This window comes from Hippocampus zosterae, chromosome 2 (assembly GCF_025434085.1).
Source record: "Hippocampus zosterae strain Florida chromosome 2, ASM2543408v3, whole genome shotgun sequence".
Taxonomy (NCBI): Eukaryota; Metazoa; Chordata; class Actinopteri; order Syngnathiformes; family Syngnathidae; genus Hippocampus; species Hippocampus zosterae.
Genome location: NC_067452.1, coordinates 36,233,438 through 36,261,012, shown reverse-complemented (window position 1 = coordinate 36,261,012; position 27,575 = coordinate 36,233,438). Strand labels below are relative to the sequence as shown.

Here is a 27,575-nt window from a genome sequence, read left to right as displayed (position 1 = left end):
CCCCGACATTTTACCACATAAAATCTGGCCCCCTTGGCAAAAAGTTTGGACACCCCTGGTCTATGTTGTCTTGTCAAATATATTTCGAGATGTGTATAAGCAATAGGTTGATGGTAGTTGCAGTTTTCACACGGTAGGTACACAATCGAGAATAGTTGAAGAATTAGACAATGCGAAAAAGGAATTGTCACGTTCTGTCTTGATTGTGTTCCAACTCCAGTTGGAGTGAAGGGCGTTTCCCTCCAGCAGGTGAACCTGCACCTCGCTTCCTCATCAAGCCTGGCTTTGTATTTAAAGACTTCTCCAATGCCTTGTCAGATTCCCGACCTTGCTTGCCGTTTTGCTTAAAGTGTGATTTTTCTAGCGCTCTCGACACCATTCATAGTCGTTCTCGTTTATTGATCATAGGTCCTTGTTTGTCAGGATTTTGTTATTCTCGAAATGCTCTTTGTTTTATTGGACTTTTGGATATTCCGTTTGTGTATTCTCCGTGTTCTATTGAACCTTGCCTTTGCAAGCGCTTTTGGTTTCATGCGTTGTTTTTCCTGGCACCTTGTGACCAGTGATTTCAGTTTATACTCTGTCGGTGTGATTTTCTTTCAAGATTTTTGTAATTTCACTTTCTTTTGAGCCTGCATTTTTTGGAATCCTAAAATATTTTTTCAGTTCAGGTGTGTGAAAAGGATAGCCCGTGAAGTCGCATTGCGTCAGTATTTATATTTTTTAAACGGGGGGCTAGTGCCGGTCACCCAAGCTTGTTCTTTCTGTCAGCAAATAATCTTTACAATCACGTCAATAAAACATTCAAACATTGACGTTGGAGTTCTCCGCCCTGCAACGTCTAATCATTGTGGCATTTGAGTGTCAAGTCCTCGAGTGACATTCAGAGGCACTTGGCAAAGGTCTCAGCTTGAAAGATTGCCTTAAGACGTTATTTGACACCAGACTACTTTAATTAAGACACATTTTCAAAAACAAATGTGCTCTGACTTAAGCGAATTGAAAGCACGCATGCAGTCAAAAGACCCTTCATTGGGTACACAAGGGGTGGGGGGGGGCTTTAAGCAAATTCCTTCACTTGTGAAAGTACCTGTATCTGTATGAAAGCATGGATGATGGTCGTGTCACAAGCAAGCGTGCGTGTGTGAAAGGGCTGACACATGTAACAGAATGCCTCGATGTCACAAATGTGCTAATAAGGACATTATGTCACCCAGCAGTGTTTTGCAATTTTTCAATCAAGTGTTGAGAAAAGCTGCAAATAATTGGAGGCAATGATTTACAATAAGTGCGTAGTGATAGGCAAAATGCTACCTATTGAGACACCAACATGTATTTTCCCTACCAGAGGAAATGAACATGAGAACCCAAATGACTATTCATTCATTCATTCATCTTCCGAGCCGCTTGATCCTCACTAGGGTCGCGGGGGGTGCTGGAGCCTATCCCAGCTGTCTTCGGGCAGTAGGCGGGGGACACCCTGAATCGGTTGCCAGCCAATCGCAGGGCACACAGAAACGAACAACCATTCGCACTCACACTCACACCTAGGGACAATTTAGAGTGTCCAATCAGCCTGCCACGCATGTCTTTGGAATGTGGGAGGAAACCGGAGCACCCGGAGAAAACCCACGCAGGCCCGGGGAGAACATGCAAACTCCACACAGGGAGGCCGGAGCTGGAATCGAACCCGGTACCTCTGCACTGTGAAGCCGACGTGCTAACCACTGGACTACCGGGCCGCCCCCAAATGACTAATGAGCGAAAAAAAAAATAATAATAAAGCATCAATATGTTATTTATGTTTTTAGTCCATATTTTTCCATAAAGTATTTGTCAAAGGGTGACATTCTGAAGTTTCAAAGGCAGCGTGGCAACTGGATGGCATTCAAAAAAAAAAAAAAAAAAGAGAACATCTGCCATCAAAATGTGCCTTGCATTGTGACTCAACATCACCCAAGCTCACACATCACCGTCATAGTTAAAAAAAAAAACACCATTGCACCAATTTGAAAGTGAACCGTCAGAGAGGTCATTTGCAAAAAGGAGTTAACAATGATGTTTATGTGGATAATTATAGTCATTCACCATTGGCCAGAAAATGTGCGCTTGGGCATTAAAAGCTGAACAAAATGTTAAAAACAAAATGTGTTCCACTTGAAAGGGCCTTACACCAATTGAATATTGTCAATATATGCACTCTATCAAAACAGATTTGCATTTCATACTCTGTAATTATATAAGTTATCATGAACCAAGTCTTACACAAGCATTGGACAGACACAGACAATAAAATACAATCAATCACACAAACAAACAAAACATCCAGCATGTTTGCAGATTCACTTGGAAAGTTTGTGATGTGATGATGTCCAAACAAAAAGAGATTGTCTACTGAAAGCAATGGGAGTAGGGAAACAAGTGTCGTCATTGTTCTGGGGCTTTTATTTAACCGCCTCACCACTTAATAGCCATGAGAGCAGGCTGTGAAATAATTATCTGTGTGAGTCTTGTCTGATTTGCGTCAATGTCCAACCAGTCTTTTCGCGTCTGCATAATAATTTTCACATCTTGTTGCCTCCTCCAAACCGATGTTGTCATCGTTGATTTTTGTTTGGAGGATTATAATAAACTACATATTGTTGTAAGAAAAATAGAAGCTGTGACATGTTTTGCATTAATATGAGGCCGAACATAACTTCTTCCAGTCTTCAGCTTCTTATGTTATTTCCAGATAAAAGATACGTGTACAATGGGCAGTTGTAGGATCAGAGGTATCGAAGTAATGGCATTTCAGAATATTTTGGACATCTGAAAGCAATTATATTCCCACATTATAAAAGAGATGCAGTACACCTTTAGGCAAAGTCTGTGAGTAAACCATCAAAAATGATAACGGTTGTTCTTGACAAACCCACAGGAGAAGGGGAATGAATTGTTTATTGTTTAATTGTTTCAACAAACATCGTAACCCTACAAATTTTCTGGATGTAAACGACAAATTTTAACAGAATGCTTTATTTTCTGTTATATACCAGACCCTAAAATTTGACACATGACACAGCAGCTAGCTTATTTCATTACGATTTTACTGTCTCTGACCACCAGAAACATTTCCAAGGTAGAAAAGAAACGTCAGCTAAATCCATAAAAACATCAACGCAAAGCTTTGATTCGACCGACAAGAAGCAGACATGTGGAATGGTCATGATAATAGTGTGTTGGTATTGAGTGATTGAAGTTAAGATACATTACATATTTCCTGAGGCATTTACTTACACTGCAACTGAATGACACTCGAAGGCAGCACATTGCTCTGTGTAGATAACACACACACAGCGTAGCTGAGAAGAGTTCAGAGGCATTGGGGGCTGCAAATCTTTTTTTGAGGCACACTCGGAGCTGTATTTTTGTTCTTAACAGGTTATTTACCGTATTTCCCGCACTAAGGCTTTTCATAATATAAGGCGCACCTTAAATAAATGGACTGTTTTCATGTATAGGGCGCACCACATTATAAGGCACATAGAATAGAAGCTGCAGTTGTGTTATGCATCCATGAAGATGGAGCCACGCTAAAGCGAATATAATACAATACAATAAAGCTTTATTTATATAGAGCTTTCACAGCCGCTGAAGCTGTTACAAAGCGCTCTGCTGAACATTTAGAATACTACGTCCAAGATGTCACGTTGTGCCCGAAGCGATTGACAGATCGCTTCGTGCACAACAAAAAATAAGGAAGTGGATCCCCGAGATAGCAGACAGAAAACGAGATCTTGTCAAAGAACAGAAAAAGTCTTTAATACGGAACACAAAATACCCGACAAGAAGAATAACAAAAAGCGCTGGTCAAATAAGGACCAGGGTATAAATAAGGTGACAACAGAAAACGCTCGCGGAAAACAAAAGCGAGGACTATCTGAATAGACTATAGGGATAATTTAAATACAATCAATAATTGGTACGACGATACAATTGCCAAAAGGCTAGGAAGCAATGAGTAATATTAATTTAGGTCTTACTTTCGCGAAAGAACAATGGCGCGGCGTGGAATTCTCCGGCAGTGAGATGACTGCCGGAGTCTCAAAATAAAGGGGGGGTAATCAGCCCGAAATTACGGGCAGGTGTGCCGAATGGCGGAGGAGAAGACCCGCCACCTGCTGGCGGACGCGCGACGTGACAGTACCCCCCCCTCAATGGACGCCTCCCGGCGGCCTACCCGGTTTGGAAGGGTGTGCAGTGTGGAAGTCGCGCAAAAGGGACGGATCAAGGATCCAGGAGCGAGGCACCCACTGCCGCTCCTCAGGCCCGTAGCCCTCCCAGTCGACCAGATACTGGAACCCCTTTCCCCTGCGCCGAGAGTCCAGGATGGCACGAACCGTGTACACCGGGTCACCGTCGACGACCCGCGGAGGGGGCGGCGGCGTGGGAGGAGGAGCCAAGTCACTGGAAGACACGGGTTTGAGTAGGGAGACGTGGAAGACGGGGTGAACCTTCATGGTGGGCGGTAGCCGGAGCTTGACTGCAGCTGGGCTGATGACGGCCTCGACCTCGAATGGTCCAGTAAACCGGGGTCCCAGTTTCGCAGACGTGCCGGCCAGGCGAAGATCCCTCGTTGCCAGCCACACCTTCTGTCCCACCACGTACGAAGGAGCAGGGCGCCGGCGACGATCCGCGATCCGCTGGTTCCTGGTCGCCGTGCGGGACAACGCAGCCCGGGCCTCCTTCCACACGCGATGGGCCCGCTTAAGGTGGTGCTGCACAGAGGGGACCTCCACCTGCCCCTCCTGGGACGGGAACAGCGGCGGCTGGTACCCGTAGGCGGCCATGAAGGGGGACCTACCCGTGGCAGAAGAGACGAGGGTGTTGTGCGCGTACTCCACCCAGGGTAAGTGGTCGACCCAGGATGAGGGACGGTGAAGGCACACACAGCGGAGGGCTGCCCCCAGATCCTGGTTGGCACGCTCGGCTTGTCCATTGGACTGGGGGTGGTACCCCGAGGTCAGACTGGCCGTGGCCCCGAGGGACCGGCAGAACCGCTTCCAGACGCGGGATACGAACTGGGGCCCACGGTCCGAGACAATGTCCAGTGGAATACCGTGGAGGCGAAAGACGTGCTGGATAAGGAGGTCGGCGGTCTCCAGCGCCGAGGGCAACCTGGACAGAGGCACAAAATGGGCAGCCTTGGAGAACCGGTCCACGATCGTGAGGACGACGGTCCTCCCACGGGATGGCGGTAGGCCCGTCACGAAGTCCAGGGCGATGTGGGACCAAGGACGAGGCGGAACGGGCAACGGCTGGAGCAACCCCGCCGGGGGCCGGCGTGAGGACTTGCCGCAGGCGCAGGAGGTGCAGGCACTGACGAAGTCCGTCACGTCCCTCCGGAGCTCCGGCCACCAGAACCGCTGGGCGACGAGTTGTATAGTCCGGTTCACCCCAGGATGACATGCGACCTTAGACCCGTGTCCCCACTGTAAGACCTCCGACCGCAGCGACGGAGGCACAAACAGCCTCCCCGTGGGGCATTCTGCCGGAGCCTGAACCCCCTCCAGAGCAGCTTGGATCCGCTGCTCAATCTCCCACTGCAAAGACCCCAAAATGCACTGGGCCGGGAGAATGGCCTCCGGAGACCGGTCCTTCTCAGCGGGGTCGTGGAGACGGGAAAGGGCGTCAGGTTTGGTATTTTTGGACCCTGGGGAGTAGGTAAGGATAAAATGGAAACGGGTGAAGAACAGGGCCCACCGGGCCTGACGGGCGTTCAGTCGTTTTGCGGAGCGGAGGTACTCGAGATTCTTGTGGTCCGTATAAACTGTGAAGGGCTCCTTCGCCCCCTCGAGCCAGTGCCGCCATTCCTGTAGGGCGGCTACCACGGCCAGCAGTTCTCGATTACCTACGTCGTAATTCGACTCGGCAGCGCTGAGTCGACGGGAGAAAAAGGCGCAGGGGTGCAGCTTCTGGTCGACCGGAGAACGCTGGGACAGCACCGCCCCCACCCCCGAATCCGAGGCGTCCACCTCTACGACAAACGGGAGATCAGGGACAGGATGTTGTAATACCGGGGGACTGGTAAACGCCGCCTTTAGGTCTTTGAATGCCGTGTCCGCGGCCGGGTCCCACCTAAAGGGGGCCTTAATAGATGTAAGCCGGGTCAAGGGGAGCGCTTTCTGGCTGTAAACGCGGATAAAACGCCGGTAGAAGTTTGCGAACCCCAAAAAGCGTTGTAATTCCTTACGGCTTGTTGGAACCGGCCAGCTAGTGACTGCCTGCGTCTTGCTGGGGTCTGCCCGTAACTTGCCCTGTTCGACAATGAAGCCCAGGAAAGAGATGACGGGTACATGGAATTCGCATTTCTCTGCCTTGACGAAGAGCCGATTTTCTAGTAACCGTTGTAACACCAGCCTGACATGTCGCTGGTGTTCCTGCAACGACCGGGAGAAAATTAAAATGTCATCGAGATAAACAAAACAAAAAATGTTCAACATGTCTCTTAACACGTCGTTGATAAGATTTTGGAAGACGGCGGGGGCGTTTGTCAGCCCGAAAGGCATGACTAAATATTCGAAGTGACCTAACGGGGTCTTAAAAGCCGTCTTCCATTCATCACCCTCCCGGATGCGGACCAAATGATATGCACTGCGTAAATCAAGTTTGGAAAAAATAGTGGCCGTTTGTAAAGGGGCGAAGGCGGAGTCCAGTAATGGTAGTGGGTACTTGTTTTTAATCGTGATCTCATTAAGCCCACGATAATCCACGCACGGTCGCAGGGTCTTGTCCTTTTTCCCCACAAAGAAAAACCCCGCACCTAATGGTGATCGCGAGGGTCTAATGAGACCTGCAGCGAGCGAGCTGTTTATATACTCCGTTAGCGCCTCGCGCTCGGGTTGGGACACCTGATACAGCCGTGAGGTCGGCAACGGAGCGCCCGGCTGCAGGTCTATGGCGCAATCGTAGGGACGGTGCGGGGGCAAAGCGCGTGCGCGATCCTCGCTGAAAACCTCACGAAGGTCCCGATAGCAATCTGGCACTCCGTCAAGGCAGATAGCTTCGGGGGTTTCGACACTGGTTCGTTCATGTTCCCCGATGGCCGATCGTAGACAGTGTTTATAACAATATTCGCTCCAACTGCCTACTGCTGGGTGCTCCCAGGAAATTACGGGGTTGTGGGTCTTGAGCCAGGGCAACCCAAGAATGACCGGAGCATTACGGGACCGCATTAAATAAAAACGGCGATGCTCGACATGGTTACCGGAGAGGCGGAGTTTCAGTGGTTCTGTTCTACACGTAACTACCGCCAGGGGGCGCCCATCGAGATCACAAACCCGCTTCTTATTAGCCAACTCCTCAATACCACAACCCAACTCGGACGCGAGAGCTGTGTCCATAAAACATTCATCCGCCCCCGAGTCTACCAGGGCTCTAACCCGCAGCGACCGGGATTCCCCAAATATCTCCCCCTCGAGTTCCAGTCTGTTGGGATTTCCCGGCCGGGGGTCGATACGCCTTGGCTCGGGAGGCACTACGCGGGGTCGCGACTCACAGTACTTGGTGTAAGGGGAGGGCGGCGACTCCGGATGGCCGAGAACAGCGTCTTCGCCACCTAGCTGCATCGGCTCCTCCGCGGTATGCCGGGACGGGAACCGATCACCTCCACGTTCCCGGTCTCTCTCCCTCAGGCGGTTGTCTAATCGTAGGGAGAGGTCGATCAACTCCGCCAGGTCGGAACTGTGGTCACGGGTCGCCAGTTCATCCTTGAGCTGGGGATTTAATCCATGGCGAAACAGCCCACACAGTGCTCGGTCTCCGTAGCCACTCTGGGCGGCCAATATCTGGAACTCGATCGAGTAATCCGCCACCGATCGCCTTCCCTGGTGGAGTTCGAGCAGCCGGCCCTCCGCCTCTCTGCCCCGCACGGGATGGTGGAACACCCGGCGGAACGCCGTAACGAATTCGTGGAGCGAAGACCGGAGGCTCGGCTTCGCGTCGCTCGTCACCATCGCCCATGACGCCGCCGGACCTGTCAATAAGCTCATGATATATGCCACTTTAGCGGCGTCATTAGCATAGACGGAAGGCTGTTGGTCGAACACGAGCGAGCATTGGTGGAGAAACTGTCCACACCGCCCGTGCTCACCCCCGTAACGTGGGGGGTGTGGAAGCGAGGACTCCCTCATCATTGTGGGGAATGATGCGAGAGCCTCAGTGGTGGTAGGGCGAACCACGGGGGGGGGTGCTCCCCGTGTCTCTACCTGTACCAAACGGGGTTCGAAATTATCGAACCGATGAGCCAGCATGGAAACCGCGCTGCGGAGTTCCGAAAGGGCTTGGCCCTGCGGACTCATCTGTTGCTCTTGTCGGTACAGAGCGGACAAGATCTTTTCCATGTCTGCGGGATCCATGGTGGCCGGAGAATTCTGTCACGTTGTGCCCGAAGCGATTGACAGATCGCTTCGTGCACAACAAAAAATAAGGAAGTGGATCCCCGAGATAGCAGACAGAAAACGAGATCTTGTCAAAGAACAGAAAAAGTCTTTAATACGGAACACAAAATACCCGACAAGAAGAATAACAAAAAGCGCTGGTCAAATAAGGACCAGGGTATAAATAAGGTGACAACAGAAAACGCTCGCGGAAAACAAAAGCGAGGACTATCTGAATAGACTATAGGGATAATTTAAATACAATCAATAATTGGTACGACGATACAATTGCCAAAAGGCTAGGAAGCAATGAGTAATATTAATTTAGGTCTTACTTTCGCGAAAGAACAATGGCGCGGCGTGGAATTCTCCGGCAGTGAGATGACTGCCGGAGTCTCAAAATAAAGGGGGGGTAATCAGCCCGAAATTACGGGCAGGTGTGCCGAATGGCGGAGGAGAAGACCCGCCACCTGCTGGCGGACGCGCGACGTGACACAAGAAATCAGAATATTGATCCATACATAAGGCACATCGTTTTATAAGGTGCACAGTTGGCTTTTGAGGAAATTGAATGCTTTTAGGTGCGACTTACAGTGTGGAAAATACGGTACAACATTCCTAGCTTGTTTTAAAAAAAAAGACAAGAGAAAAATATAGAGTAAATAAGTCCATCCATCCATTTTCCGAACCGCTTGATCCTCCCTAGGGTTGCGGGGGGTGCTGAAGCCTATCCCAGCCGTCTTCGGGCAGTATGCGGGGGACACCCTGAATCAGTTGCCAGCCAATCGCAGGGCACAAAGAGACAAACAACCGTTCACGCCCACACTCACACCTAGGGACAATTTAGAGTGTTCAATCAGCCTGCCATGCATGTTTTTGGAATGTGGGAGGAAACCGGAGCACCCGGAGAAAACCCACGCAGGCCCGGGGAGAACATGCAAACTCCACACTGGGAGGCCGGAGATGGAATCGAACCCGGTACCTCTGCACTGTGAAGCCGACGTGCTAACCACTGGTCTAGCGGGCCGCCCAAGTAATCTCTCAAATTTTAGGGGTGCTAGGATTTGATTTCAGGGTGGTTCAGTTGATTTGGTTTGCATTGGCATTTACTTGGAAAACATATTGGTGGGAGGTGAACTGGCTCGTGCTATTCTATGTAGTGCTGAGTCATTGGAAAAAGTGACGTTTAACTTCTGGCATCATTTCTTTATATAAATGTGTTGTATGTTTTATAAGGGGGGTGATGAGCTGTCAGTTCTCCTTCCGACTTGTAAAATGGCAAGATGAAGAAGTTTCAACATACTATTGATGTCTAGCTCCTCTGACATCTGTGACCAGGGGAGGTGGGTGATGATGACGCGGATCATGTGCCTGTCGTACTTTGTTTACCGAACTGTCAGCCAGGAAGGACACACAGGTTCAATTACCCGCAGAGCACCGAGCTGAGGACAACGCAATTCAAAGAGAGAGAACATATTTGAAGACCGATGTCAACATGACCAGGTGAGCGTCATTTTTTTTTTTATAACATATATTCCAAAAAACTGCTGCACTCACACATAATCGTGATAGCGGTGGCTGCGTATTTGTCCTATTCTGCCTCTTCCATGTGTCGCTGAGTGTGGAAATGACAGGCTTATACGGCAACTTTACCACCCCCAACTTCCCCCAGCCATACCCTGATAACACATACATGGTGTGGAACATCACCGTCCCACAGGGCCACAGGGTCAAACTCTACTTCACCCACTTCAGCGTTGAACCCTCAAACCTGTGCGAATACGACTACATTCAGGTACGGTCCTCTTACTCAATTTGATTGTTGGCTAGAAGTGCCTTGACCCTGTCTAAACAGGTTTTGGCAGAGGGGAATGATACCGTGAGGTTCTGTGGCGAAGAAGAGAAAAACGATGAAAGCGCCCCGAGGAACACCGTCATCCTGTCAGCCGGCAACCGCATGTCAGTGGTCTTTAGGAGCGACTACTCTAACGAGGAGCGATTCACTGGCTTCCAAGCATTTTACACCTCGGAAGGTGATGTCAAATAGTGAAACTTTTTTTTCTCTTTTATTTATTTATTTTTTTGCTTAAGGCACAGATTTGCCTGAATCTGGCTGTTTCCTATGACACGGGTCAAATTAGCAATTATAAAACAGCCTCTTCAAAAAATAGAAGCTTACCTTTAAAATTGAGCTACGGAGTCTTAACACATACATTTTCACTTTTATTAATTCGTTATAGAAAGAATATGTAATGAAAAATAATTTCAAATGACAACTCTGCTCTATGTAAATGAAGCAGATTAAAGAAAATACAACACTCAAAAGCAGTCTATTGTCTATAAATACACGTATGTAGTTGTTTTTAAATATTCAACTTTTAAAGTGCAGAGTACATTAAAAAAACACACTATGAACATGACAACCGCGTGTCCAAAAATTTATATAATCAAATCAAAAATTCCCCTCCATGAGCAGTCACTTTACCGTGGTGGAAGGGTTTATGTGTCCCAATGATCCGAAGGCTAAGCTGTCTGGGGCTTTATGTCCCCGCTAGGGTCACCCACGCTAAACAGGTCCTAGGTGAGGGACCAGACAAAGCTCAGAGACACCTTCTGATGAATAAAATTATTGGATGGAAAGGTAAGTGGAGCCATGTCGGTAACCTGCTAGCTATTTAGCTAGCCGTCGGTTAGCCACTTGATTCGCGAGCTGTGTGCTCGTGTTCATGATAAGAAATCGTGCCTGGGTCCAAATTCTGTTCCTTACACGATATTTATTGAGGTAGATCCTTTGAAACACATTAATTGCATGTATTTACCAGTCGCTATGACCGTTTCCACTTGTGTGTTGACATATTTCCGTGACATTCAGCGATTTTACATTGAAATTAGTTTGTCAAAAGATTGCACTCAACTGGGAATAGTATCCTGACTGGTCCACCATATTAATATAGATTGTTAAAATAAATCAACGTTCTCCAAAGCCATAATAATACACTCTCGCCCTTGATATTTAAACTCAGTAATATCAGTATAACAGACTTCACATCACAATCAATGATGACAATTTAATCGTTTCATGAGGATGGTGCACAAACCACCTGTGCTCATTAGTTCAGGCTCAAAGCGAAAATGACCTCCATGACGACCTGTCTTGTTATCCAGCTAAGTTTTGAGTCCAATTTAAATTCCCTCGAATTGGACATTACAAACAAATGCCAAAAGACAACCTGGCAACTTGCTGCAGCCTTGACCCACAACCTCCCTTTAACACCAATCTCATACAATCAATTGGAGCATGGAGCATGACCTTTACCCTCTGATTGTCTTTTGCAGACATCAATGAGTGTCGGTCCAATATGCACGAGGAGAGAATGTGCGACCATTTCTGCCACAATTACATTGGTGGCTATTACTGCACATGCAGGCCAGGATATCTTCTCCATCTCAACAAAAGATCATGTACAGGTGAGCGAGACATTAATTTGACAAAAGCCGCTAAAAAAATGATCTTGCAATTAATTACCATACAAAATTAAGTCTTTTACTTTGCTGTAGTAGTATCACTGATAGTGTACACTGGAACATCAGGTTTTTACTGAACTCAAAAGAGATTAGTGTATATTACAAATGCCATTTGTTGACATTAGTTGCTTACTTTGATTAGTCTGAACTTTTTCATGTGATCTGATTGTGTTTTGACACTTAATTGAAGCGTTTTTTTTTTTTTGACAGTGACATTCAAGAACAACATTCGGTTTTATTGAAAGTAAAATAAAGACGGCAACCCTTTTGACTTCACATAATCATTTAATTAAAAAAAAGTATTTTCAGGATTTTACTCAACAGTAATGCATGTTTTAATAATTTCTGAAATACAGGCAGTCTCACTTGAAATTTTTAACTACAAATGCGGTGACATCTAAACTCAACATGTATAATATACTGTACATTGATAATAAATAAAACAATTACATTTTGCAACCTAAAGTCACACAAAGTGATGTAACTGCATGTAATCACATTTTTTTTAACGTAGTGTTTAAAAAGCGATGTAGATAACACTGTCAACTGAACAGTGTGCTCAACAAACATTCATATTTTTGTTTTTAGCTGACACAACCTCGAAATATTGACATCCTGACAGATTGACATCTTGAAAAAGCATCTCTCTCTCTCCCTACGCTTGGTCTTCATGGACATGTGATTCTTAATCTGCTGAAAATGATGATGTCATTCAATCAATGTAATGCTGTCTTATATAATAAAACAAATTCTTTAATTGTGTTAATGAACAGGTTGGCTCATTTTTAAAATCACAGCGACGGACCACACACACTCCGTCAGGGAGGAAGTTTAAGAGAATGTGGAGCCTAGTGCTCCTCACCGCGACTACAGAGAGATTCCGGATTCACCCGTGTCTGAAGAGCTTCAAAATTAAGTTAAACACAACAAATAGAGACTGGAAACCGACCAAGTTAACATACTGATAAAAAAAAAAAAACCTACTAGACATCACAACTGCCACAACCAGTCCAGAAAAGATGGCCCCCTCGCACTCTGCCAATTCATCATAACTGCACAGTCTATTTGTGAGAGATTTCGATTTCCATTCCAGCGGACAGCTGCTGATAGATTTGACAGTCAAATTGCATGAAGCATTTGATCTCTGCCAAACTGCCAAAAGACACGGCTAATTAATGTTGACTCTCCCGTAAGAGGCAACTTCAAATCGATATTAAAAATTGATACCTGTGTGCAACACTAATAGTGTGCTGACATGAAGTAATGCATCATAATTACCGATTTGAGTACGTTGACTCGATCGTTATTTGCTGGAGGAGAAAAAAGGGAGATAAAATAAATCAAGCAATGAATCGGTTTAAAAAAAAAAGGATTATCTGCCCACAGATTTTACGAATTATATTAATTACTGCCTCTTTGCAACAATCATTTGTATTGTCCGGGACAACATCTGCACACGAGCTGCGTCACTAACTAAATTTAATGAATGCCATCAATTATGGCGCCAAGAGGAGCCAATTGACAAATGTACTGTATATTTATTTTTAAAAAAAAGCAAGAACTTATTTTTTGTTTTTCAAAGTAACATAAGTCAAAGAAACCAGGCTTCTACATTATGAGATGTTTCTATTTTAAAGGCTGGAACGCTGTTGGTCTGTCATTTTTTTTTAATTTTAACCAAGTGGTTGGCTACTTATTCACAAAACAACAGCCGAGCTACTCTCTTTCTGTCTAATATACTGTGCTTTCCTCTGATTTCTAAAGGCACATCATTAGCCTAACAGCATGAATGGCCAAATTCATTTTTAATCCATTAATTGTTACCAAATCAATAAAAACACCAATGTACTTTCGACAAATTGTTTTATTTGGTTTTCCGGAAATGTGGAAATATACATTTCTTGGGAAAGCGATTTACATGGTACTCAAAGACACTTGACGACAAGAATCAAGAAATACAAAATAAACAGTATTTCTTGATTCTTGTTGTCAAGTGTCTTTGACATAAAAACATACCATTTCTAACACAGTTTGCATGTTTTCCCCGAATCTGCATGGGTTTTTCCCGGGTACTCCAGTTTCCTCCCACATTCTAAAAACATGCATACCAGGCTGATTGAACACTCCAAATTGTCCTTAGGTGTGATCGTGAGCCTGGATGGTTGTTTTTCTGTGTGTGCCCTGCGATTGGCTGGCAACCGGTTCAGGGTTTCCCCCGCCTACTGCCCTAAAACAGCTGGGATAGGCCCCAGCACACCCGCGACCTCTGTGAGGATAAAGCGGATTAGAAAACGGATGGATGGAAGTATTGTGAACACAAACGCAACAGATGCGGCAGTATGTTGTATGGTGTATTTCAACAGTGCCTTGCCTCAGCTTGATGTCGACCAACCTGTCAGGACATCTGGCAAGTCCAGGCTACCCGAGCCCGTATCCACCCATGTGTCTCTGCAACCACACCATCGCTCTTCCAGAGGGCAATGAAATAATCCTGGACTTTATGGAACCTTTTGACATAGAAGGACACCCAGACGTCCCCTGTCCATATGATATGTTGAAGGTCAGTTATGAGACTTGTAAGCAGTGACCCAACAACGAATTCGTCCTCATGAATTTGTAGGCAGTATGTAGCTGCCTTCTCCCCGCTAAGGTGATGTACTGTTGGGCCAAGTCACCCTCACTGCTTGTTATTTGGTAGATTTCGACGGCCGGACGAGAGTATGGACCATACTGCGGATCGGCAAGGCCAGAAAGCATCCAAAGCGGAAGTCACCAAGTCCACATTGCATTTAGGTCAGACTCGAGTGGGAAAAACAAAGGATGGATGATCAAGTACACGAGTATCAAGTCTCCGACCCTCGCTTAAACCAAAACTCAAGTGTGTAGAGGAATAAAAAATAGCAAAGCCTACACTAAACGTCTTCTTATTAATGTAATTTAGACACAACCATTTTTGGTACAGTGACATTTTTGTTGCACAGTATTTCCCTGATTTCAAGGGAATGAAGAATGCAATCCTGAAATCACATTTAACCCTTTCATGCACCCTGTAATCTCATAAAATGACAAGCCATCCACTGTAGTAACCGCTGTCCCTGAATTGCTTAAAATAACATGTCTCATGAGGTTCCGTGATTGGACAGGCTTTTTTGATAAACGGCACCATAGTAATTCCTCAGTATGAATGAGCTGATCAAATAGCGCTTTCGCTAAAGACAGATGTATTGAATGACTAATCAGTTCAGTGAAAAAAAGAAAAAAAGTGTCGAGGAACCAAGGATCTGTCAAAGCTACTCTTTGAACCTTCATACATATGCAGTTTCTTCCTACCTAATTCCATCTGTACTTCTCTGTCAAAACAGTTATTGTAGGGTGCTCCACAACCATGAAATTGCTTCTAAGTTGGCACTTTTGTACTTGCTCGCTGGCATTTTATGCATCTCTGCCCAGCAAGTGTGGTTAAAGTGGCACACATTCGAGTGGTGAGGAGCCAAAGAAGCACCCTTGTGTTGATTTACTCAATTCTTGACTACAGTCATGTAGAATTAGGCTGACATGATGACAAATTGGCATAGTAACTGTTATGAGTTATTTTGGCTGAGAAGAAGTCAATACAATTTCTGTATTTTCCGCACTATAAGGCGCACTTAAAAGCATTGTATATTCTAAAAAACCAACAGTTCGCCATATATATATATATATATATATATATATATATATATATATATATATATATATATATGAGAGAGAGATATATAGATAGGGCGGCCCGGTAGTCCAGTGGTTAGCACGTCGGCTTCACAGTGCAGAGGTACCGGGTTCGATTCCAGCTCCGGCCTCCCTGTGTGGAGTTTGCATGTTCTCCCCGGGCCTGCGTGGGTTTTCTCCGTGTGCTCCGGTTTCCTCCCACATTCCAAAAATATGCGTGGCAGGCTGATTGAACACTCTAAATTGTCCCTAGGTGTGAGTGTGAGCGTGGATGGTTGTTCGTCTATGTGTGCCCTGCGATTGGCTGGCAACCGATTCAGGGTGTCCCCCGCCTACTGCCCGGAGACGGCTGGGATGGGCTCCAGCACCCCCCGCGACCCTAGTGAGGATCAAGCGGTACGGAAGATGAATGAATGAATATATAGATAGATATAGATATATGGATCGATATTCTTATTTCTTGGACGTAGTATTTTAAATCTTCTGTAAAGCACATTGTTGCAGCTGCAGTGGTTGTGTAAGCTCGATATACATAAAGGTGTATTGTATTGTATTCCCTTTAGCGTTGCTCCACCTTGTGGATGCATAACACAACCACAGCCACTATTGTCGCTTCTTTTCTATGCGCCTTATAATGCAGTGCACCCTATTTCTAAAAACAGTTTTAAAATAGGGCATTCATTAAAGACTGATAGTGCGGAAAATACGGTACTCAAAATAAGCACAAACCCTGCAATCCATGGCAACACGTTACAATAAAACATTCATTATTTCGTTAATTAGAATATACTGTATTGTTACTGTACTTAAACATATAATGAGATTTGATGCGATGATTAAGACAAAACAACGGAGGCGTGCAAGTATTTATCTTTTATCAAGCTCAAGTTTAAAAAAAAGTTTTTAAAAAGTGTGCAATGTGGATGTGTGCAATTGTACGAGTGTGTGTCGGTGAGGGGGTTGTAACCTCTGCTCTCCCAACTGGACCTCCCGCCACCCCTTCAACACCCCATAAACTATTTAGAACCTCCAGTGGCCCCACATGATAAAATGATTGCTTTCACAACAAACAAGAACAACAGAAAAGATATTTAAAGTCCTCTGCCATGGTTGGCCACAATGCGAGCAACACATTTGCACCCTCAGACAACACTGAATTCAATATGATAGAAAAGTCGAATCCCGACACAATGGGCTCCTCCCGCAGCAGCCCAGTCGGATCTAATTCCACAGGAATTACGCCCACCATGACACGCATTAAGATGTGGAGCGGTAGCATGCTGACAACTTGCTTCTCGTCTGCATCATATGTGTGAATGTATTGACAAAATACAGGCGGGGTTCCACTGATTAAAAATGACTATTTCTTTTTCATTTTTCTGACAGTATATATTTTTTTAAATTCCAGACAAACACACTGCAGGTTGACTTTCAAGAAGACATTCTAATTAATAAAGGATTCTCCTCATATAAAACAATCAAAAATGAATTGTAGTAAAATAATTGTGAAGGGGCAGCATCATAAAAAAAGTGTTTTAAGATGAATATGACATATTGAAAAAGGGAACAAGTATTTGCAGAGCTATACTTTCACCTTGTGGGGTTTAACAGCTATTTATGGAATGAATAAGGCCTTGTGATATTTTCATCCATCCATCCATTTTCTGCTTTATCCTCACAAGGGTCACGGGGGGCGCTGGGGCCTTTCCCAGCCATCTTCGGGCAGTAGGCGGGGGACACCCTGAACCGGTTGCCAGCCAATCGCATAGCAAACGAAGACAAACAACCATTTGTGCTCACAATCGCACCTTGGGGCAAGTTGGAGTGCCCAATCAGCCTGCCATGCATGTTTTGGGAAAATGGGAGGACACCGGAGTACCCGGAGAAAACCCACACAGGTACGGGGAGAACATGTAAACTCCGCACAGGAAGAAAACAACCTTGCACCGTTGCGCTGTGAGGCCGACGTGCTAACTGGTTGTCCACCGTGCCACCCCCCCCCCCACCCCAGTGATATTTATCTGCAATTAATTCTATTTGCGATGGGTATTCGTTTACATCTTTCCAATTTTTGCAACGAGTTATATGCCCGTTCAGTGGCAACAGCTAAATCTTGACACTTTTCCTCACAATCACTGGTACGCTTCAGCGGTCTCCTGTCACGTCCCCCACGACACCTTGAACTGTTATGTTTTATTTGACTACTTAGCATATTTTTCCATCCAAATTCAGTCAAAAGTATTGATTGTTTTCCTTATTGGCAGTAACATACCAAATACAAATGTGAACAGGAGCAATTCTTGCAGTGTGCATTTGAGGCGAAGTCAAGAGTGAGAGTATCAATGTTCACGCACCGTACCGCGAACGTCACATGTCTCTAAATCCTTATGAAGCAGCTCATAGTGACCTCGGTATGTGTAAGTAAGGCGCACCCTTGTGAAAAATCAAATGCACTGTCATGTGTGTTCACTGAAGAGAAGGTCATGTGCGAAATAACTCACATGGACCGGCATCATGTCTCCCAAACCGATACCCACGTTTCATAACCAGGGGACAGAGCGGCAGCCTCACGCTGGCTTGACATAAGTCAAAGATGAAGCGGCATCTTTCTTACCCACGAATGGCGGCTGGGCACATGCAATGAAGCTTGCATATATGGAATAAAGATCTTATCTTGTCGAACTCTTTATTAGGAAAATGATCAATGAATCTGTGATCTACAACGCCATCTCAATATATTGTCACAACTTGCACAATGTGTATGTTAGACGTTATTTTGCCCACCGACGGATCTCGTTCCACATTGCTATCACTCAATCGATCAGCCATACTACTTTGCACAGAAACCTGATAAGAAAAATTACAAATGATCTGCTTCTATTGCCACAAAATTGCAAACAGTTGCCTCACAGTCTAAGTTCGGAGTTGGACTCTTGGCTCAGGCCCTTCTGTGTGCAAATGTTATTCAGGTGCTTGAATGGGTTTTCTCTTGGCGCTCTGTTTTCCTCCCACATCACAAAATTCTGAATGTTAGCTGAAGTGCAGACACTAAAAAGCCCATCGGTGCGAACGGGGGTGTCAGAGCTTGTCTACGTGCCCTGACTGGCAGGTGAACGGTCCACGCTATACACCAAATTTTGCTGGAATAGAGCCCCCAGCTCACTCATGACTTTAATGAGGACAGAAAACGGATTATTGGAATGAAGCTCTCTACGGACGAGTGGGGTAATAAAGGGCCAGTTACCAGAATATCACAACAAAGACTCTTGATACTTAAAGGATTACTGGCTTCTATCAAGAAATCAAGAAAAACAGAACATTACATCTCCGTCTGAGTCTCTGAGCTCCTTTTTTTCCACATTAAAACCCAACAAGGCAACTGTATCCATGTCATAAAGTGGATCCGCAGCGATTCAAAATGTACCCGCTTATATCAGATGACGACAGTTGGACGTCAAGCTTCAAACAAATGCACGTGAAGTTTGTTTCACAGCAGCTCGTTTATCATCCAAGTAAGGAATATCTGTGATTTAAACGGCAGACGTTTGATTAAAAAAAAAAAAAACCAAAGCAACTTGTGCAAAGCCCTCAGCTTCTGCTTGAGGCAAAAGCATTCAAGTGGTTTGAAAGTTGTACCAAATGCTACAAACATCAACCTTGTTGACATTTATACAAAATCCAGCTGTAAAAATAGTATCGGAAACCCAGCGCGAATTCATTCTGCTGGCCCTGAAGCGGTCGGCGTAAGCTCTTCGGAGTCTCTGCTCTGGTAAGGTAACAGACTATTTTCCTCTTTGAGGCAGTGTGGCTTTGCTCTCCTCGTCGTTCTTGTCATTAGGCGGCAGGTTGCTGTCCCTCTGCGCCATGTTGCCCCTCATAGACTGCACGGCCTGGATCTGCTGAAGCCGTCGTTTGAGCTCCGACTCGCAGTCTTGAAGCAGCGTCGATGTCCTGACTTCGTCCCAGCCGAGCACCCGCTGCATAGCTTCCGCCCCTTTCGCCACCACCATCTTAACACAGAAAGCGTCACGTTTTAATGGAAAGTCCTCAGCAACAACGCAAAGCAACCTCTCAAGTTGGACGTGCCTGAAGTTGTACGATTTGTAAATTGGCCCAACACACCGCGAAAGGATGTTTTGCCTTTTCAAGAAACAAAAGCTCCTTTATTAGCTGCACTGGACCTTCTTGCTTTGCTACAGTTGGATTTACATCAAAATGCTCTGAAGTAACGATTGTGAAGCTGCGTTGGGAGAGACGCTAAGAAAACCCAGCAAAGGAAGGGAATGAGGACTTTTTTTTTTGTTGCCAATGCTAAACTTTTGAAAACTCATTTCGGACGCAGCACCGATGAACCTGCACACCCAGTGAGCGACGAGAAGTGATGTAGGATACCCATAAAGTTTCGCTGCAGCCTGCCTGGAACCATAGCTGAGAACCCACTACAAATCGTACCTCGTAGTCTCACATCTGTTTTTGAGAATTGGAAGGGAAAGGCTTGAGTGCTCACAACGGTTAAACAAAAATGGACGCAAGAACATATTTTATGATGGGAACAATTTGACTGTCTAGATCATTTCTGTCAAACTCATTTTTTGTCGCGGGCCACTTCGGAGTGACGGCTTCCCTCGGAAGGCCGGTGCAAAATCTCAACGTTATTTTTTTATCCATGACAATTCGACATTTCGGTCCAGATTTCAGCAAAAATCATGATAGTTGACAGGCATGATTTGTTCCCGCGGGCCACATGAAATGACGTGGGGGGCCGGATCTGGCCCCCCGGGCCTTGACTTTGACAACCGTGGTCAAAATGATTCTTTCAATTTCCATTCCAGTACAAGTGTGTGTTCAACTTCAAGCAGGTTGCACAATATTTGACGTGACTGAATTGCACAGTGAGTGTAAATAATCAAGACATTTTGTGCTCAATGCACCTTAATTGTATTGAAAACGCCCTTGCATAAGTTTAGAATCACAGACGTTTTAAACAAGGAACTAAGTGGATTAGGTTCCTTAAAATGGCACTGCATAGGGACAGAATATGCATCTTTAATTATAAACAACAAGCTGGTTCGCCGCCCTCCGGGCGGCTCATCAGCTAGTTCCTGCGGAAGGCTGGCTTCGGCCCACAAAAGTGTTGTTGCTTGGTTCAACTTTTTGTTCATCTTCATTGCTTATCGCGAAAAGAAAGAGATGTTTAGCTCTACTAAATAACTAACAATTTCATTGCAATGCTTGTGGGTAGACAACATTTTTTCGCTAAGATGCCCGCGCGATCGTAGCGAGCCACTGCCTGAGCGGCGCAGTAGCGGCGCGGTGAAGTAGGTACGTTTTGAAAAGGGACAGACGGAAGGACAGACCGCGTGCGGGACGACGCGCAATATATATATAGATGAGTGCCTCGCACTTTCTTGACAGAATAATGAGCAGTTACGTTATAGCCACACACACATTGTTGTGCTATGGGAATACATAAAGCTTGTCATTGCTCAAGGAAGTTCAAAGAAAGGGGCAACGGGAAGACTGCGTGTTACCTGGAGATCTTCAGTGGACAGCCTGGTCTCTGGGCTTGTTTTGCCTTTCAGGACCATCAAAGTCCTGGAAGTGAATCCACATGCTTCATCCACCTCCATCCCATCAGGAACATCGGCACCTACAGTAATTGCAACACAAAGAGAATTATTAGTCGCTCTGGGAGGTTCTTTCACTCCCTAACCTTCAAGGGGATCAGACTACTCAACTGGAACAAGAGTTCCACCTAGTGGTCATCAGTATGACTTCACAAAAATAAATGCAGTAAACTTTGATGATCCGTTAATAACAAATAGACTCAATGACAGTCTATTGCAGGGTGCTGACAAAACTATTACGAATGGGAAAATAAACAGAGCTATTTCAACCATGGTTGCCAGCCAATTACAGAGCACTTAAAGAATCACAATTACACCCAGGAACAACTTAAGAGTGATCAATTGACCTTTTGTCAATGTACCGGTATTTGGAATGTGGGAGGAAACCGGAATATCCGGGGGAAAACCCACGTAAGTATGGGGAAAACATGCAAACTCCACATTCGGAAGGCCGAAGCTGATTTCCACCAAGACCGTAAGGCAGTTGGGCTAACCACTAAACACATGCTGCCCGGTTGTGAGTTTTAAGGGAAAGTCATTTTAAAAAAGGGCTACTCTCAACGCACCTCCCTCGCTTTGCCGCCTGACCTCCTCCTGTGGCTGGCCGTCTTCTTTCTCTGCTGCTTTGAGAAAGAGTTGGAGCAACTCCTTCGATTGCCTCTCTTCCTCCCGACGGTCCAAAACCCTCTGCAGTGTTTCCTGAAGATTCTCTGTCTTCTTTTCTTGGAAGCCGAGAGCAGAAGCTAGCTCAGGGCAGGGGACGCCCACTAAGCACTGGAACAACACATGACTCTGATTTTACATAAAGTATGCATTTCGATGACAAATAATGGAGGACACTGTTTAGATTGGCTTTTACAGATACCTCAGAGAGAAAAAAATACTTCCTCTTTGATGAAAAAAAATGTAGACACACACGTGCACACAGATAAAAATATAAACACACGCACACACACACACACACACACACACACACACACACACACATACACACACACAGATAGATAGAGTGACAAACAGAACTAGATCTGGCACCTCTAAGTCTTCCTCACACATGAGGATGATGCTGGCCAGGTCCCGTTTCAGCTGCAAGGCCAAGTCCAACCATGATGCACTACCATGGGCTGCATCCACGGTGTCGCTCTCTAGCATCACGGAATCTCTTGCCATCCACGCTGTGCCACCATCAACTACGACGCGAGGCATAAAGAGGTGCACAGGTCGTTACTCCAAAAACAAAAAAGACATATACATCTAAAAAAGTAAAAGGAAAACAACATTTTTTTAGACCAAATCAAATATGCTCACCTCTGCGAAGCGGCGACCATGTTTCCTTTTCATGCAGCAGCATGAACTTTGTGTTTAAGGGCAAACACCAAAAGTAGGCCTCGTCTTCAACTATTGTCCCGTCGTCTTCTAGGACCACTGTCACTGGGTCATGTGGTGTGAAGCCAAGAAACTCACTTCCTGAAATGATCGTAGTTTGATTTTGTTACAGGAGCAATGCTCAATGCAGCTCAATAATGCCTCTCTCAGTGGTGGACATGATAATTAGACACTGAAACGTTTTTGTTATTAGCAAACAAAGAAAAAAACAACAATGAAAATAATTCTCCCATTTAAAATTCCTATGTGTGTTTCCAAAATAGAATACCGTACTGTATTGTGAAATTGCTAATTCATTTTACTAGACAGTCCACTTGAATAGTGCATTCAACACTGAGTATGTAAAAAGGAAAATGCTCAAATTAAATTAAACAAAAAGAAAAAAGACGAATCTGATTTCATCAAGATTTCACTGTACAATGACAAGCATCTCCAAATGTTGAAGTGTATTTTTTTTAGATTGCACACATATGTTGCAAAAGACCTTTAGTTTGAAATATAATACAAAAAAATAAATAAATGAATATTTGGAACATTTCAACAAGCGCGCGCGCGCACACACACACACACTTGGTGCTAACGAGCATTTTAGGAATGGAACGACAGGAGGGAGGTATCCTCTTGACTCGTTTCGCGTTCACCTCCTGCAAGTTTCGACACGTTAGAAATGTTGCTAGACGAAAAGCCAGCTCTTGATCATGTGAGATAGGTTTCACTGGCCACGATAGCAATGGGTGTGATACGACTGCTTTGTTACACCTTAATACAGGACGCATTGCCTTTCTGTTTTAAATCGAAAAGATAAATGCCAATCACAGCCTCGTTCATATTATGTAGTTTAAAAATGAGATTCGATTTTACCTTAACCCTTGGAATTAGTGCACAGGCACTACACCAGTGATTTTAATCAAGCTAAGCCCCAACAACGTAGTGTTTGAAATATGTATCATCTCACCTTTTACCTTAAGTTCCTCGAGCGATGGGACAACCACGCCATATGACTTCTGGCGTGTAAAGTTGCACACCTTACACGGCTTTCGATCCGCCATTATGCGCAGAAACGTCCAACTATTATGATTAATAGGACAGCAGGAGACAGCTCTCAGTAGTTGGCAGTTTCGAATACGGGAACGGCGTTGACGCTAAGGACTCTGGGATCTGTAGTCCTTTTGCGTACGCTTATCACGGAACACTTTTTAAAAATGACATGTTTTGTTTCACATACAGAAAATGTACCATTTTGTTTGTTTGTTTTTTAATCTGGTCACTTAATATTTAATGCAAATATTCCGTTTTGGTCAGCGAGTGCCCTTTGAGCTCAGGCAGAAGCAATCAAACATCGAGCAGCCTTCGATGCTAACGTTTTGGTCAGCGAGTGCCCTTTGAGCTCAGGCAGAAGCAATCAAACATCGAGCAGCCTTCGATGCTAACAGGAAGATGGCATCCACGGACCGGACAGATTCACCAACAAAGGTCAACAGCTATCAAATAATTTCACTTGTCTGTTGATATCCATATGCACGAGTATACATCCCTGCGGCATTGTTCATTTATGGCTATTACTTGGGTTTTATCGGCCTATTTTCATGCTGTGATTGTTAGCACAACAGCTAGTTAGCAATATTTTGAAAGCGTTTTAAAAGTTGCCACACAAAGGTAACTAAAACACTGTCCACCCTAAATGTTAGTGCAAACTCGTAAATACCCTCATACCCTTGTCGCGTGTTATTTACGCACCGGAGCAAACACGTGAACTGTGTTGATGTGTAGGCAACAAGTTGATATGGTCATAATGCCAAGGTTCGCGAACTTTGTGGTTGTTTACTAACTTCCATGCCCTGTTGACTAAAACAAAGCAAGAAAGGCAGTTATAAATTTTGAAACACTTTTTGTGGCACAGTAAAATGTTAGTGGTGCAGATATTCATATCGTACCGAGATTTATAAAGTTGACATTTTCATCGTAACATGGATTAGGCTAGCAAAGGTGTCCTTATTAGCCTTCAATCTTGAAGTCGAATATTGAAATAAATTCGCATCTCTGACACTTGTTATTTCCCCCCTGAATAATAAACACGCTTTCTACAAACATCGATATAGCTTATACTCATTAATAAAGGCATCCCGTTACATTGTTACTGCTTGAAACTGTCGTGTGCATAGCCAGAGGGAGCGGGTGAATTGGAAAGTGTATTTCGAGATACGTTAAACATTTACTAGCTAAAGCCAAAATTCACTTCCTACGTGTATTTGAAATTATTTCAAATGCTTGACAGTTTTCGATTTTTGACAAAATTTGAAATTGCTACAAAAAACAACAAAAAATCTGAAAGTCGAGAAAGCACATCTGGCAACTGCCTCATAATCAATATGTTTTGTTCAAAACTTGGCTACTGTTTGGAGTATGTAAGTTTGTTTTGGGTGTGTTTGTAGATTTTCTTATTTTGGCAGTCCGATGTTAGCTTAATTGAAGACTGAATTGTCCATGAGTGTGTGAATGGTTGTTTGTCAATGCTCTGCAGTTGACAAGACCCCCCTGCTCCCCTAGACGAGTGTGTCCAAATTACGGCCTGGGGTCATTTGCGGCTCGTCATCCATTTTTCAGTGGTTCGCAACGTGACCAAAAAATAAATTATACTCAAAATTATATTTGACATATAGTCCGCAAGGTTAGTTAAAAAAAAGATGAAGATGGGCACAGTGAGAAGGGAGGGTGTCGGACAAATAGAATTAAAATAAATAAACAATAAGATTGTTTAATTGCCCACCTGTACTCTTATTGCAATTATCAAATCTTTTGGTGAAATTTTGAAGACATTTGATGTAGTAGGACTATAATGTTCATCATATACCCATTTGTACAAATGTGATAATTTACCATCGCTGTATGCCATATGTATCTTGTTGAAAGTTAATGTTGATTGTGCTTAATTGTAATCATGGGCATTCTGTCAGAGATTGTCGAACATGCACATGGTCAATACCGTAGGTAGGAAAATAATATACTGTTAACAAATATGGTGTAACATTTAAGGCCAGGTAGGTATCTGCGATTAATACTAAAGTACTAACGCTTTCACGATATACACTACGTACAGGCTTTGGTTTCAAGGCCAACGTGACTATTCAGGTAACCATTCACTACATCGGGCATCCACCAGGTGTCACTCTAATACTGCTTCTTGTTGACCACTCAGGCTGGCCTTCCTCCTCGAAACGATGCACCAGCTCCCCCCAGAGAAGCACTGGTAAGGAGTCAACTTTTCAGTAATTAAAAACAACTTCACTGATAAGGCAACAAGGACTAGAATCTGTAGCAGAAATTCACTCTGCTGTCTCTCTTGAATGTGAGCACGTATTAGTAGGAGCATATTAGATATTTATTTTAATCTCCTGCAATCAGGAAAACACGTTGCGATGAATACATTTTAATAAATGATGGGAAGTTATACTGTTAATTATGCGGCATGTCGTGATTCTCAATCATGTATCTTAAAATCTCTAGTGTGTATAACATTTTAAATAGTAAACAGGTGATTCACAGCCGCGACTTTTTAAATGAAGCTTGGCAAGAGTGAAAATTATCCACCTTTTGAGTGACAATGGGATTTTCATGATATAGTTTTTTGCATGTTATTAGTAGTGATCTTCAGGGCGTCTCTGGTCCTCAAAGGCCATTATCCTGCATGTTTTAGATGTTCCCCTCATCCAACGCACCTGATTCAATTATAAAAACAAAACAAAAAAAAAAAAACGAACAGCACTGACTGTCTGAAATGCTGATGTCACTGACACCAGATCATATGCTCTGAGATGGATTCCCAAATGTAAATGTTGATACTTTTGATACTTCAGTCATTCGAGATACTGTATTTGCAGAAGCATATCACAAAGGAAAAAAAGCCATATTGATTAGCAGACAGACACAAGAAGCAGAACGGCACAATCTTTGTGCAGCAAAACAAGGGGAAAACATTTGTGATATACGGTATAGGCAGGTAGCATCACACTCTTTTCGTTGCAGCCAAAATTTGGGGTGTCCCACCACAAATAAATGTGTATTTGGGAAACACTGCAGATGAAATGCTTTAATCCGTGGATTTGCCAATAAAGGTTTGACCGCCGATCATAAAATTAGCATAGAATGGTAAATATCGTCTGATCCGATACGGCCGATCAGATCGGGGCAAAGCCTAATTTGTACACAAGCAATGAAAAGGTCTGTTTTTCATATGTCCCCATTAAAGGCGAAGTCAACAACTAAATTTGACAATCATATATTCTATGTCCCTCCACTAGTCTAAACACTGCATTCTGATAATGTGATATTGTGTTGGCAAAATGGCCGCCTCCTGATGGACAAAATCGGGTGGATTTTGCTGCTCTCGTATCATATTTCAAAAACACAATCATAATTAGAATGCTGTGCTTGGACTACTGGGACTGCGTAGGACTTCCCTTTTTATGTTTTTCATAAAACCATGATCATTTATTTGTGTTTCCTTTTCCTCCAATCCACCGTCTTCGTAGCGTCTCCTCCTCCTTTCAGTGAAATGCATTTTACGTGTTTTCAGTGTTTTTTAAAATCAATTTTATCAATTTTTTTTATCAATTTATCAATCTGAATTTTGCACCGGCAAAATACTGTATTGCCAAAAAGTTAATCTCCTGCCAATCATGTTGCATCCCCACAACTGAGCAATAGAAATATGAACTCACTAGCTGGTTCGCCGCCCTCCGGGCAGCTCATCAGCTAGTTCCTACGGAAGGCTGGTAAGGTGGGCCTTCGGCCCACAAAAGTGTTGTTGCTTGGTTCAACTTTTTGTTCATCTTCATTGCTTATCGCGAAAATAAAGAGATGTTTAGCTCTACTAAATAACTAACAATTTTATTGCAATGCTTGTGGGTAG

The 27,575-nt window shown here is 44.4% G+C and overlaps 3 protein-coding genes across 5 annotated transcripts in view; 2 read left to right on the top strand and 1 right to left on the bottom strand.

Annotated features, from left to right (window-relative positions):
- Nucleotides 1-9,578: 9,578 nt before the first annotated feature.
- On the top strand, nt 9,579-14,862 carry masp2 (MBL associated serine protease 2). Of its 3 annotated transcripts, none has more exons than XM_052051662.1 (6): nt 9,579-9,923; nt 9,993-10,215; nt 10,276-10,453; nt 11,757-11,888; nt 14,309-14,505; nt 14,644-14,862. In XM_052051662.1, exons 1-6 carry the CDS (start codon nt 9,916-9,918, stop codon nt 14,809-14,811), a joined length of 906 nt encoding a protein of 301 aa, XP_051907622.1. In that variant the 5' UTR covers nt 9,579-9,915; the 3' UTR covers nt 14,812-14,862. The 3 variants fall into 3 exon arrangements, with proteins under 3 accessions (XP_051907622.1, XP_051907638.1, XP_051907630.1); XM_052051678.1 differs by having other exon boundaries at nt 9,582-9,923; nt 10,093-10,215; XM_052051670.1 differs by having other exon boundaries at nt 9,583-9,923; nt 10,055-10,215.
- A 3,460-nt stretch (nt 14,863-18,322) lies between these two features.
- dffa (DNA fragmentation factor, alpha polypeptide) lies at nt 18,323-23,817 on the bottom strand. Its single transcript, XM_052051636.1, has 6 exons — nt 23,622-23,817; nt 22,589-22,747; nt 22,316-22,470; nt 21,847-22,054; nt 21,185-21,303; nt 18,323-19,663 (listed from the first exon to the last, which is right to left on the bottom strand). Exons 1-6 carry the CDS (start codon nt 23,713-23,715, stop codon nt 19,436-19,438), a joined length of 963 nt encoding a protein of 320 aa, XP_051907596.1. The 5' UTR covers nt 23,716-23,817; the 3' UTR covers nt 18,323-19,435.
- A 221-nt stretch (nt 23,818-24,038) lies between these two features.
- The window catches only part of pex14 (peroxisomal biogenesis factor 14), a 53,610-nt gene continuing 50,073 nt past the window's right edge, over nt 24,039-27,575 (top strand). Inside the window, exons 1-2 of the mRNA XM_052051536.1 lie at nt 24,039-24,139; nt 25,863-25,913. Coding sequence (XP_051907496.1) covers nt 24,104-24,139; nt 25,863-25,913 — 87 coding nt within the window. The 5' untranslated portion in view covers nt 24,039-24,103. The remainder of the gene's footprint in view (nt 24,140-25,862; nt 25,914-27,575) is intronic.

Coding starts and splice junctions, on each gene's coding strand:
- masp2 (XM_052051662.1), top strand. Junction 10,454..11,756: donor AGCATTTTACACCTCGGAAG/GTGATGTCAAAT, acceptor TGTCTTTTGCAG/ACATCAATGAGTGTCGGTCC. Junction 11,889..14,308: donor CAACAAAAGATCATGTACAG/GTGAGCGAGACA, acceptor GTATTTCAACAG/TGCCTTGCCTCAGCTTGATG.
- dffa (XM_052051636.1), bottom strand. CDS start 23,715: ATGGCGGATCGAAAGCCGTGTAAGGTGTGCAACTTTACACGCCAGAAG. Junction 21,304..21,846: donor CAGGCGGCAAAGCGAGGGAG/GTGCGTTGAGAG, acceptor CAATTACTGTAG/GTGCCGATGTTCCTGATGGG. Junction 19,664..21,184: donor TGTCCACTGAAGATCTCCAG/GTAACACGCAGT, acceptor TTCTGTGTTAAG/ATGGTGGTGGCGAAAGGGGC.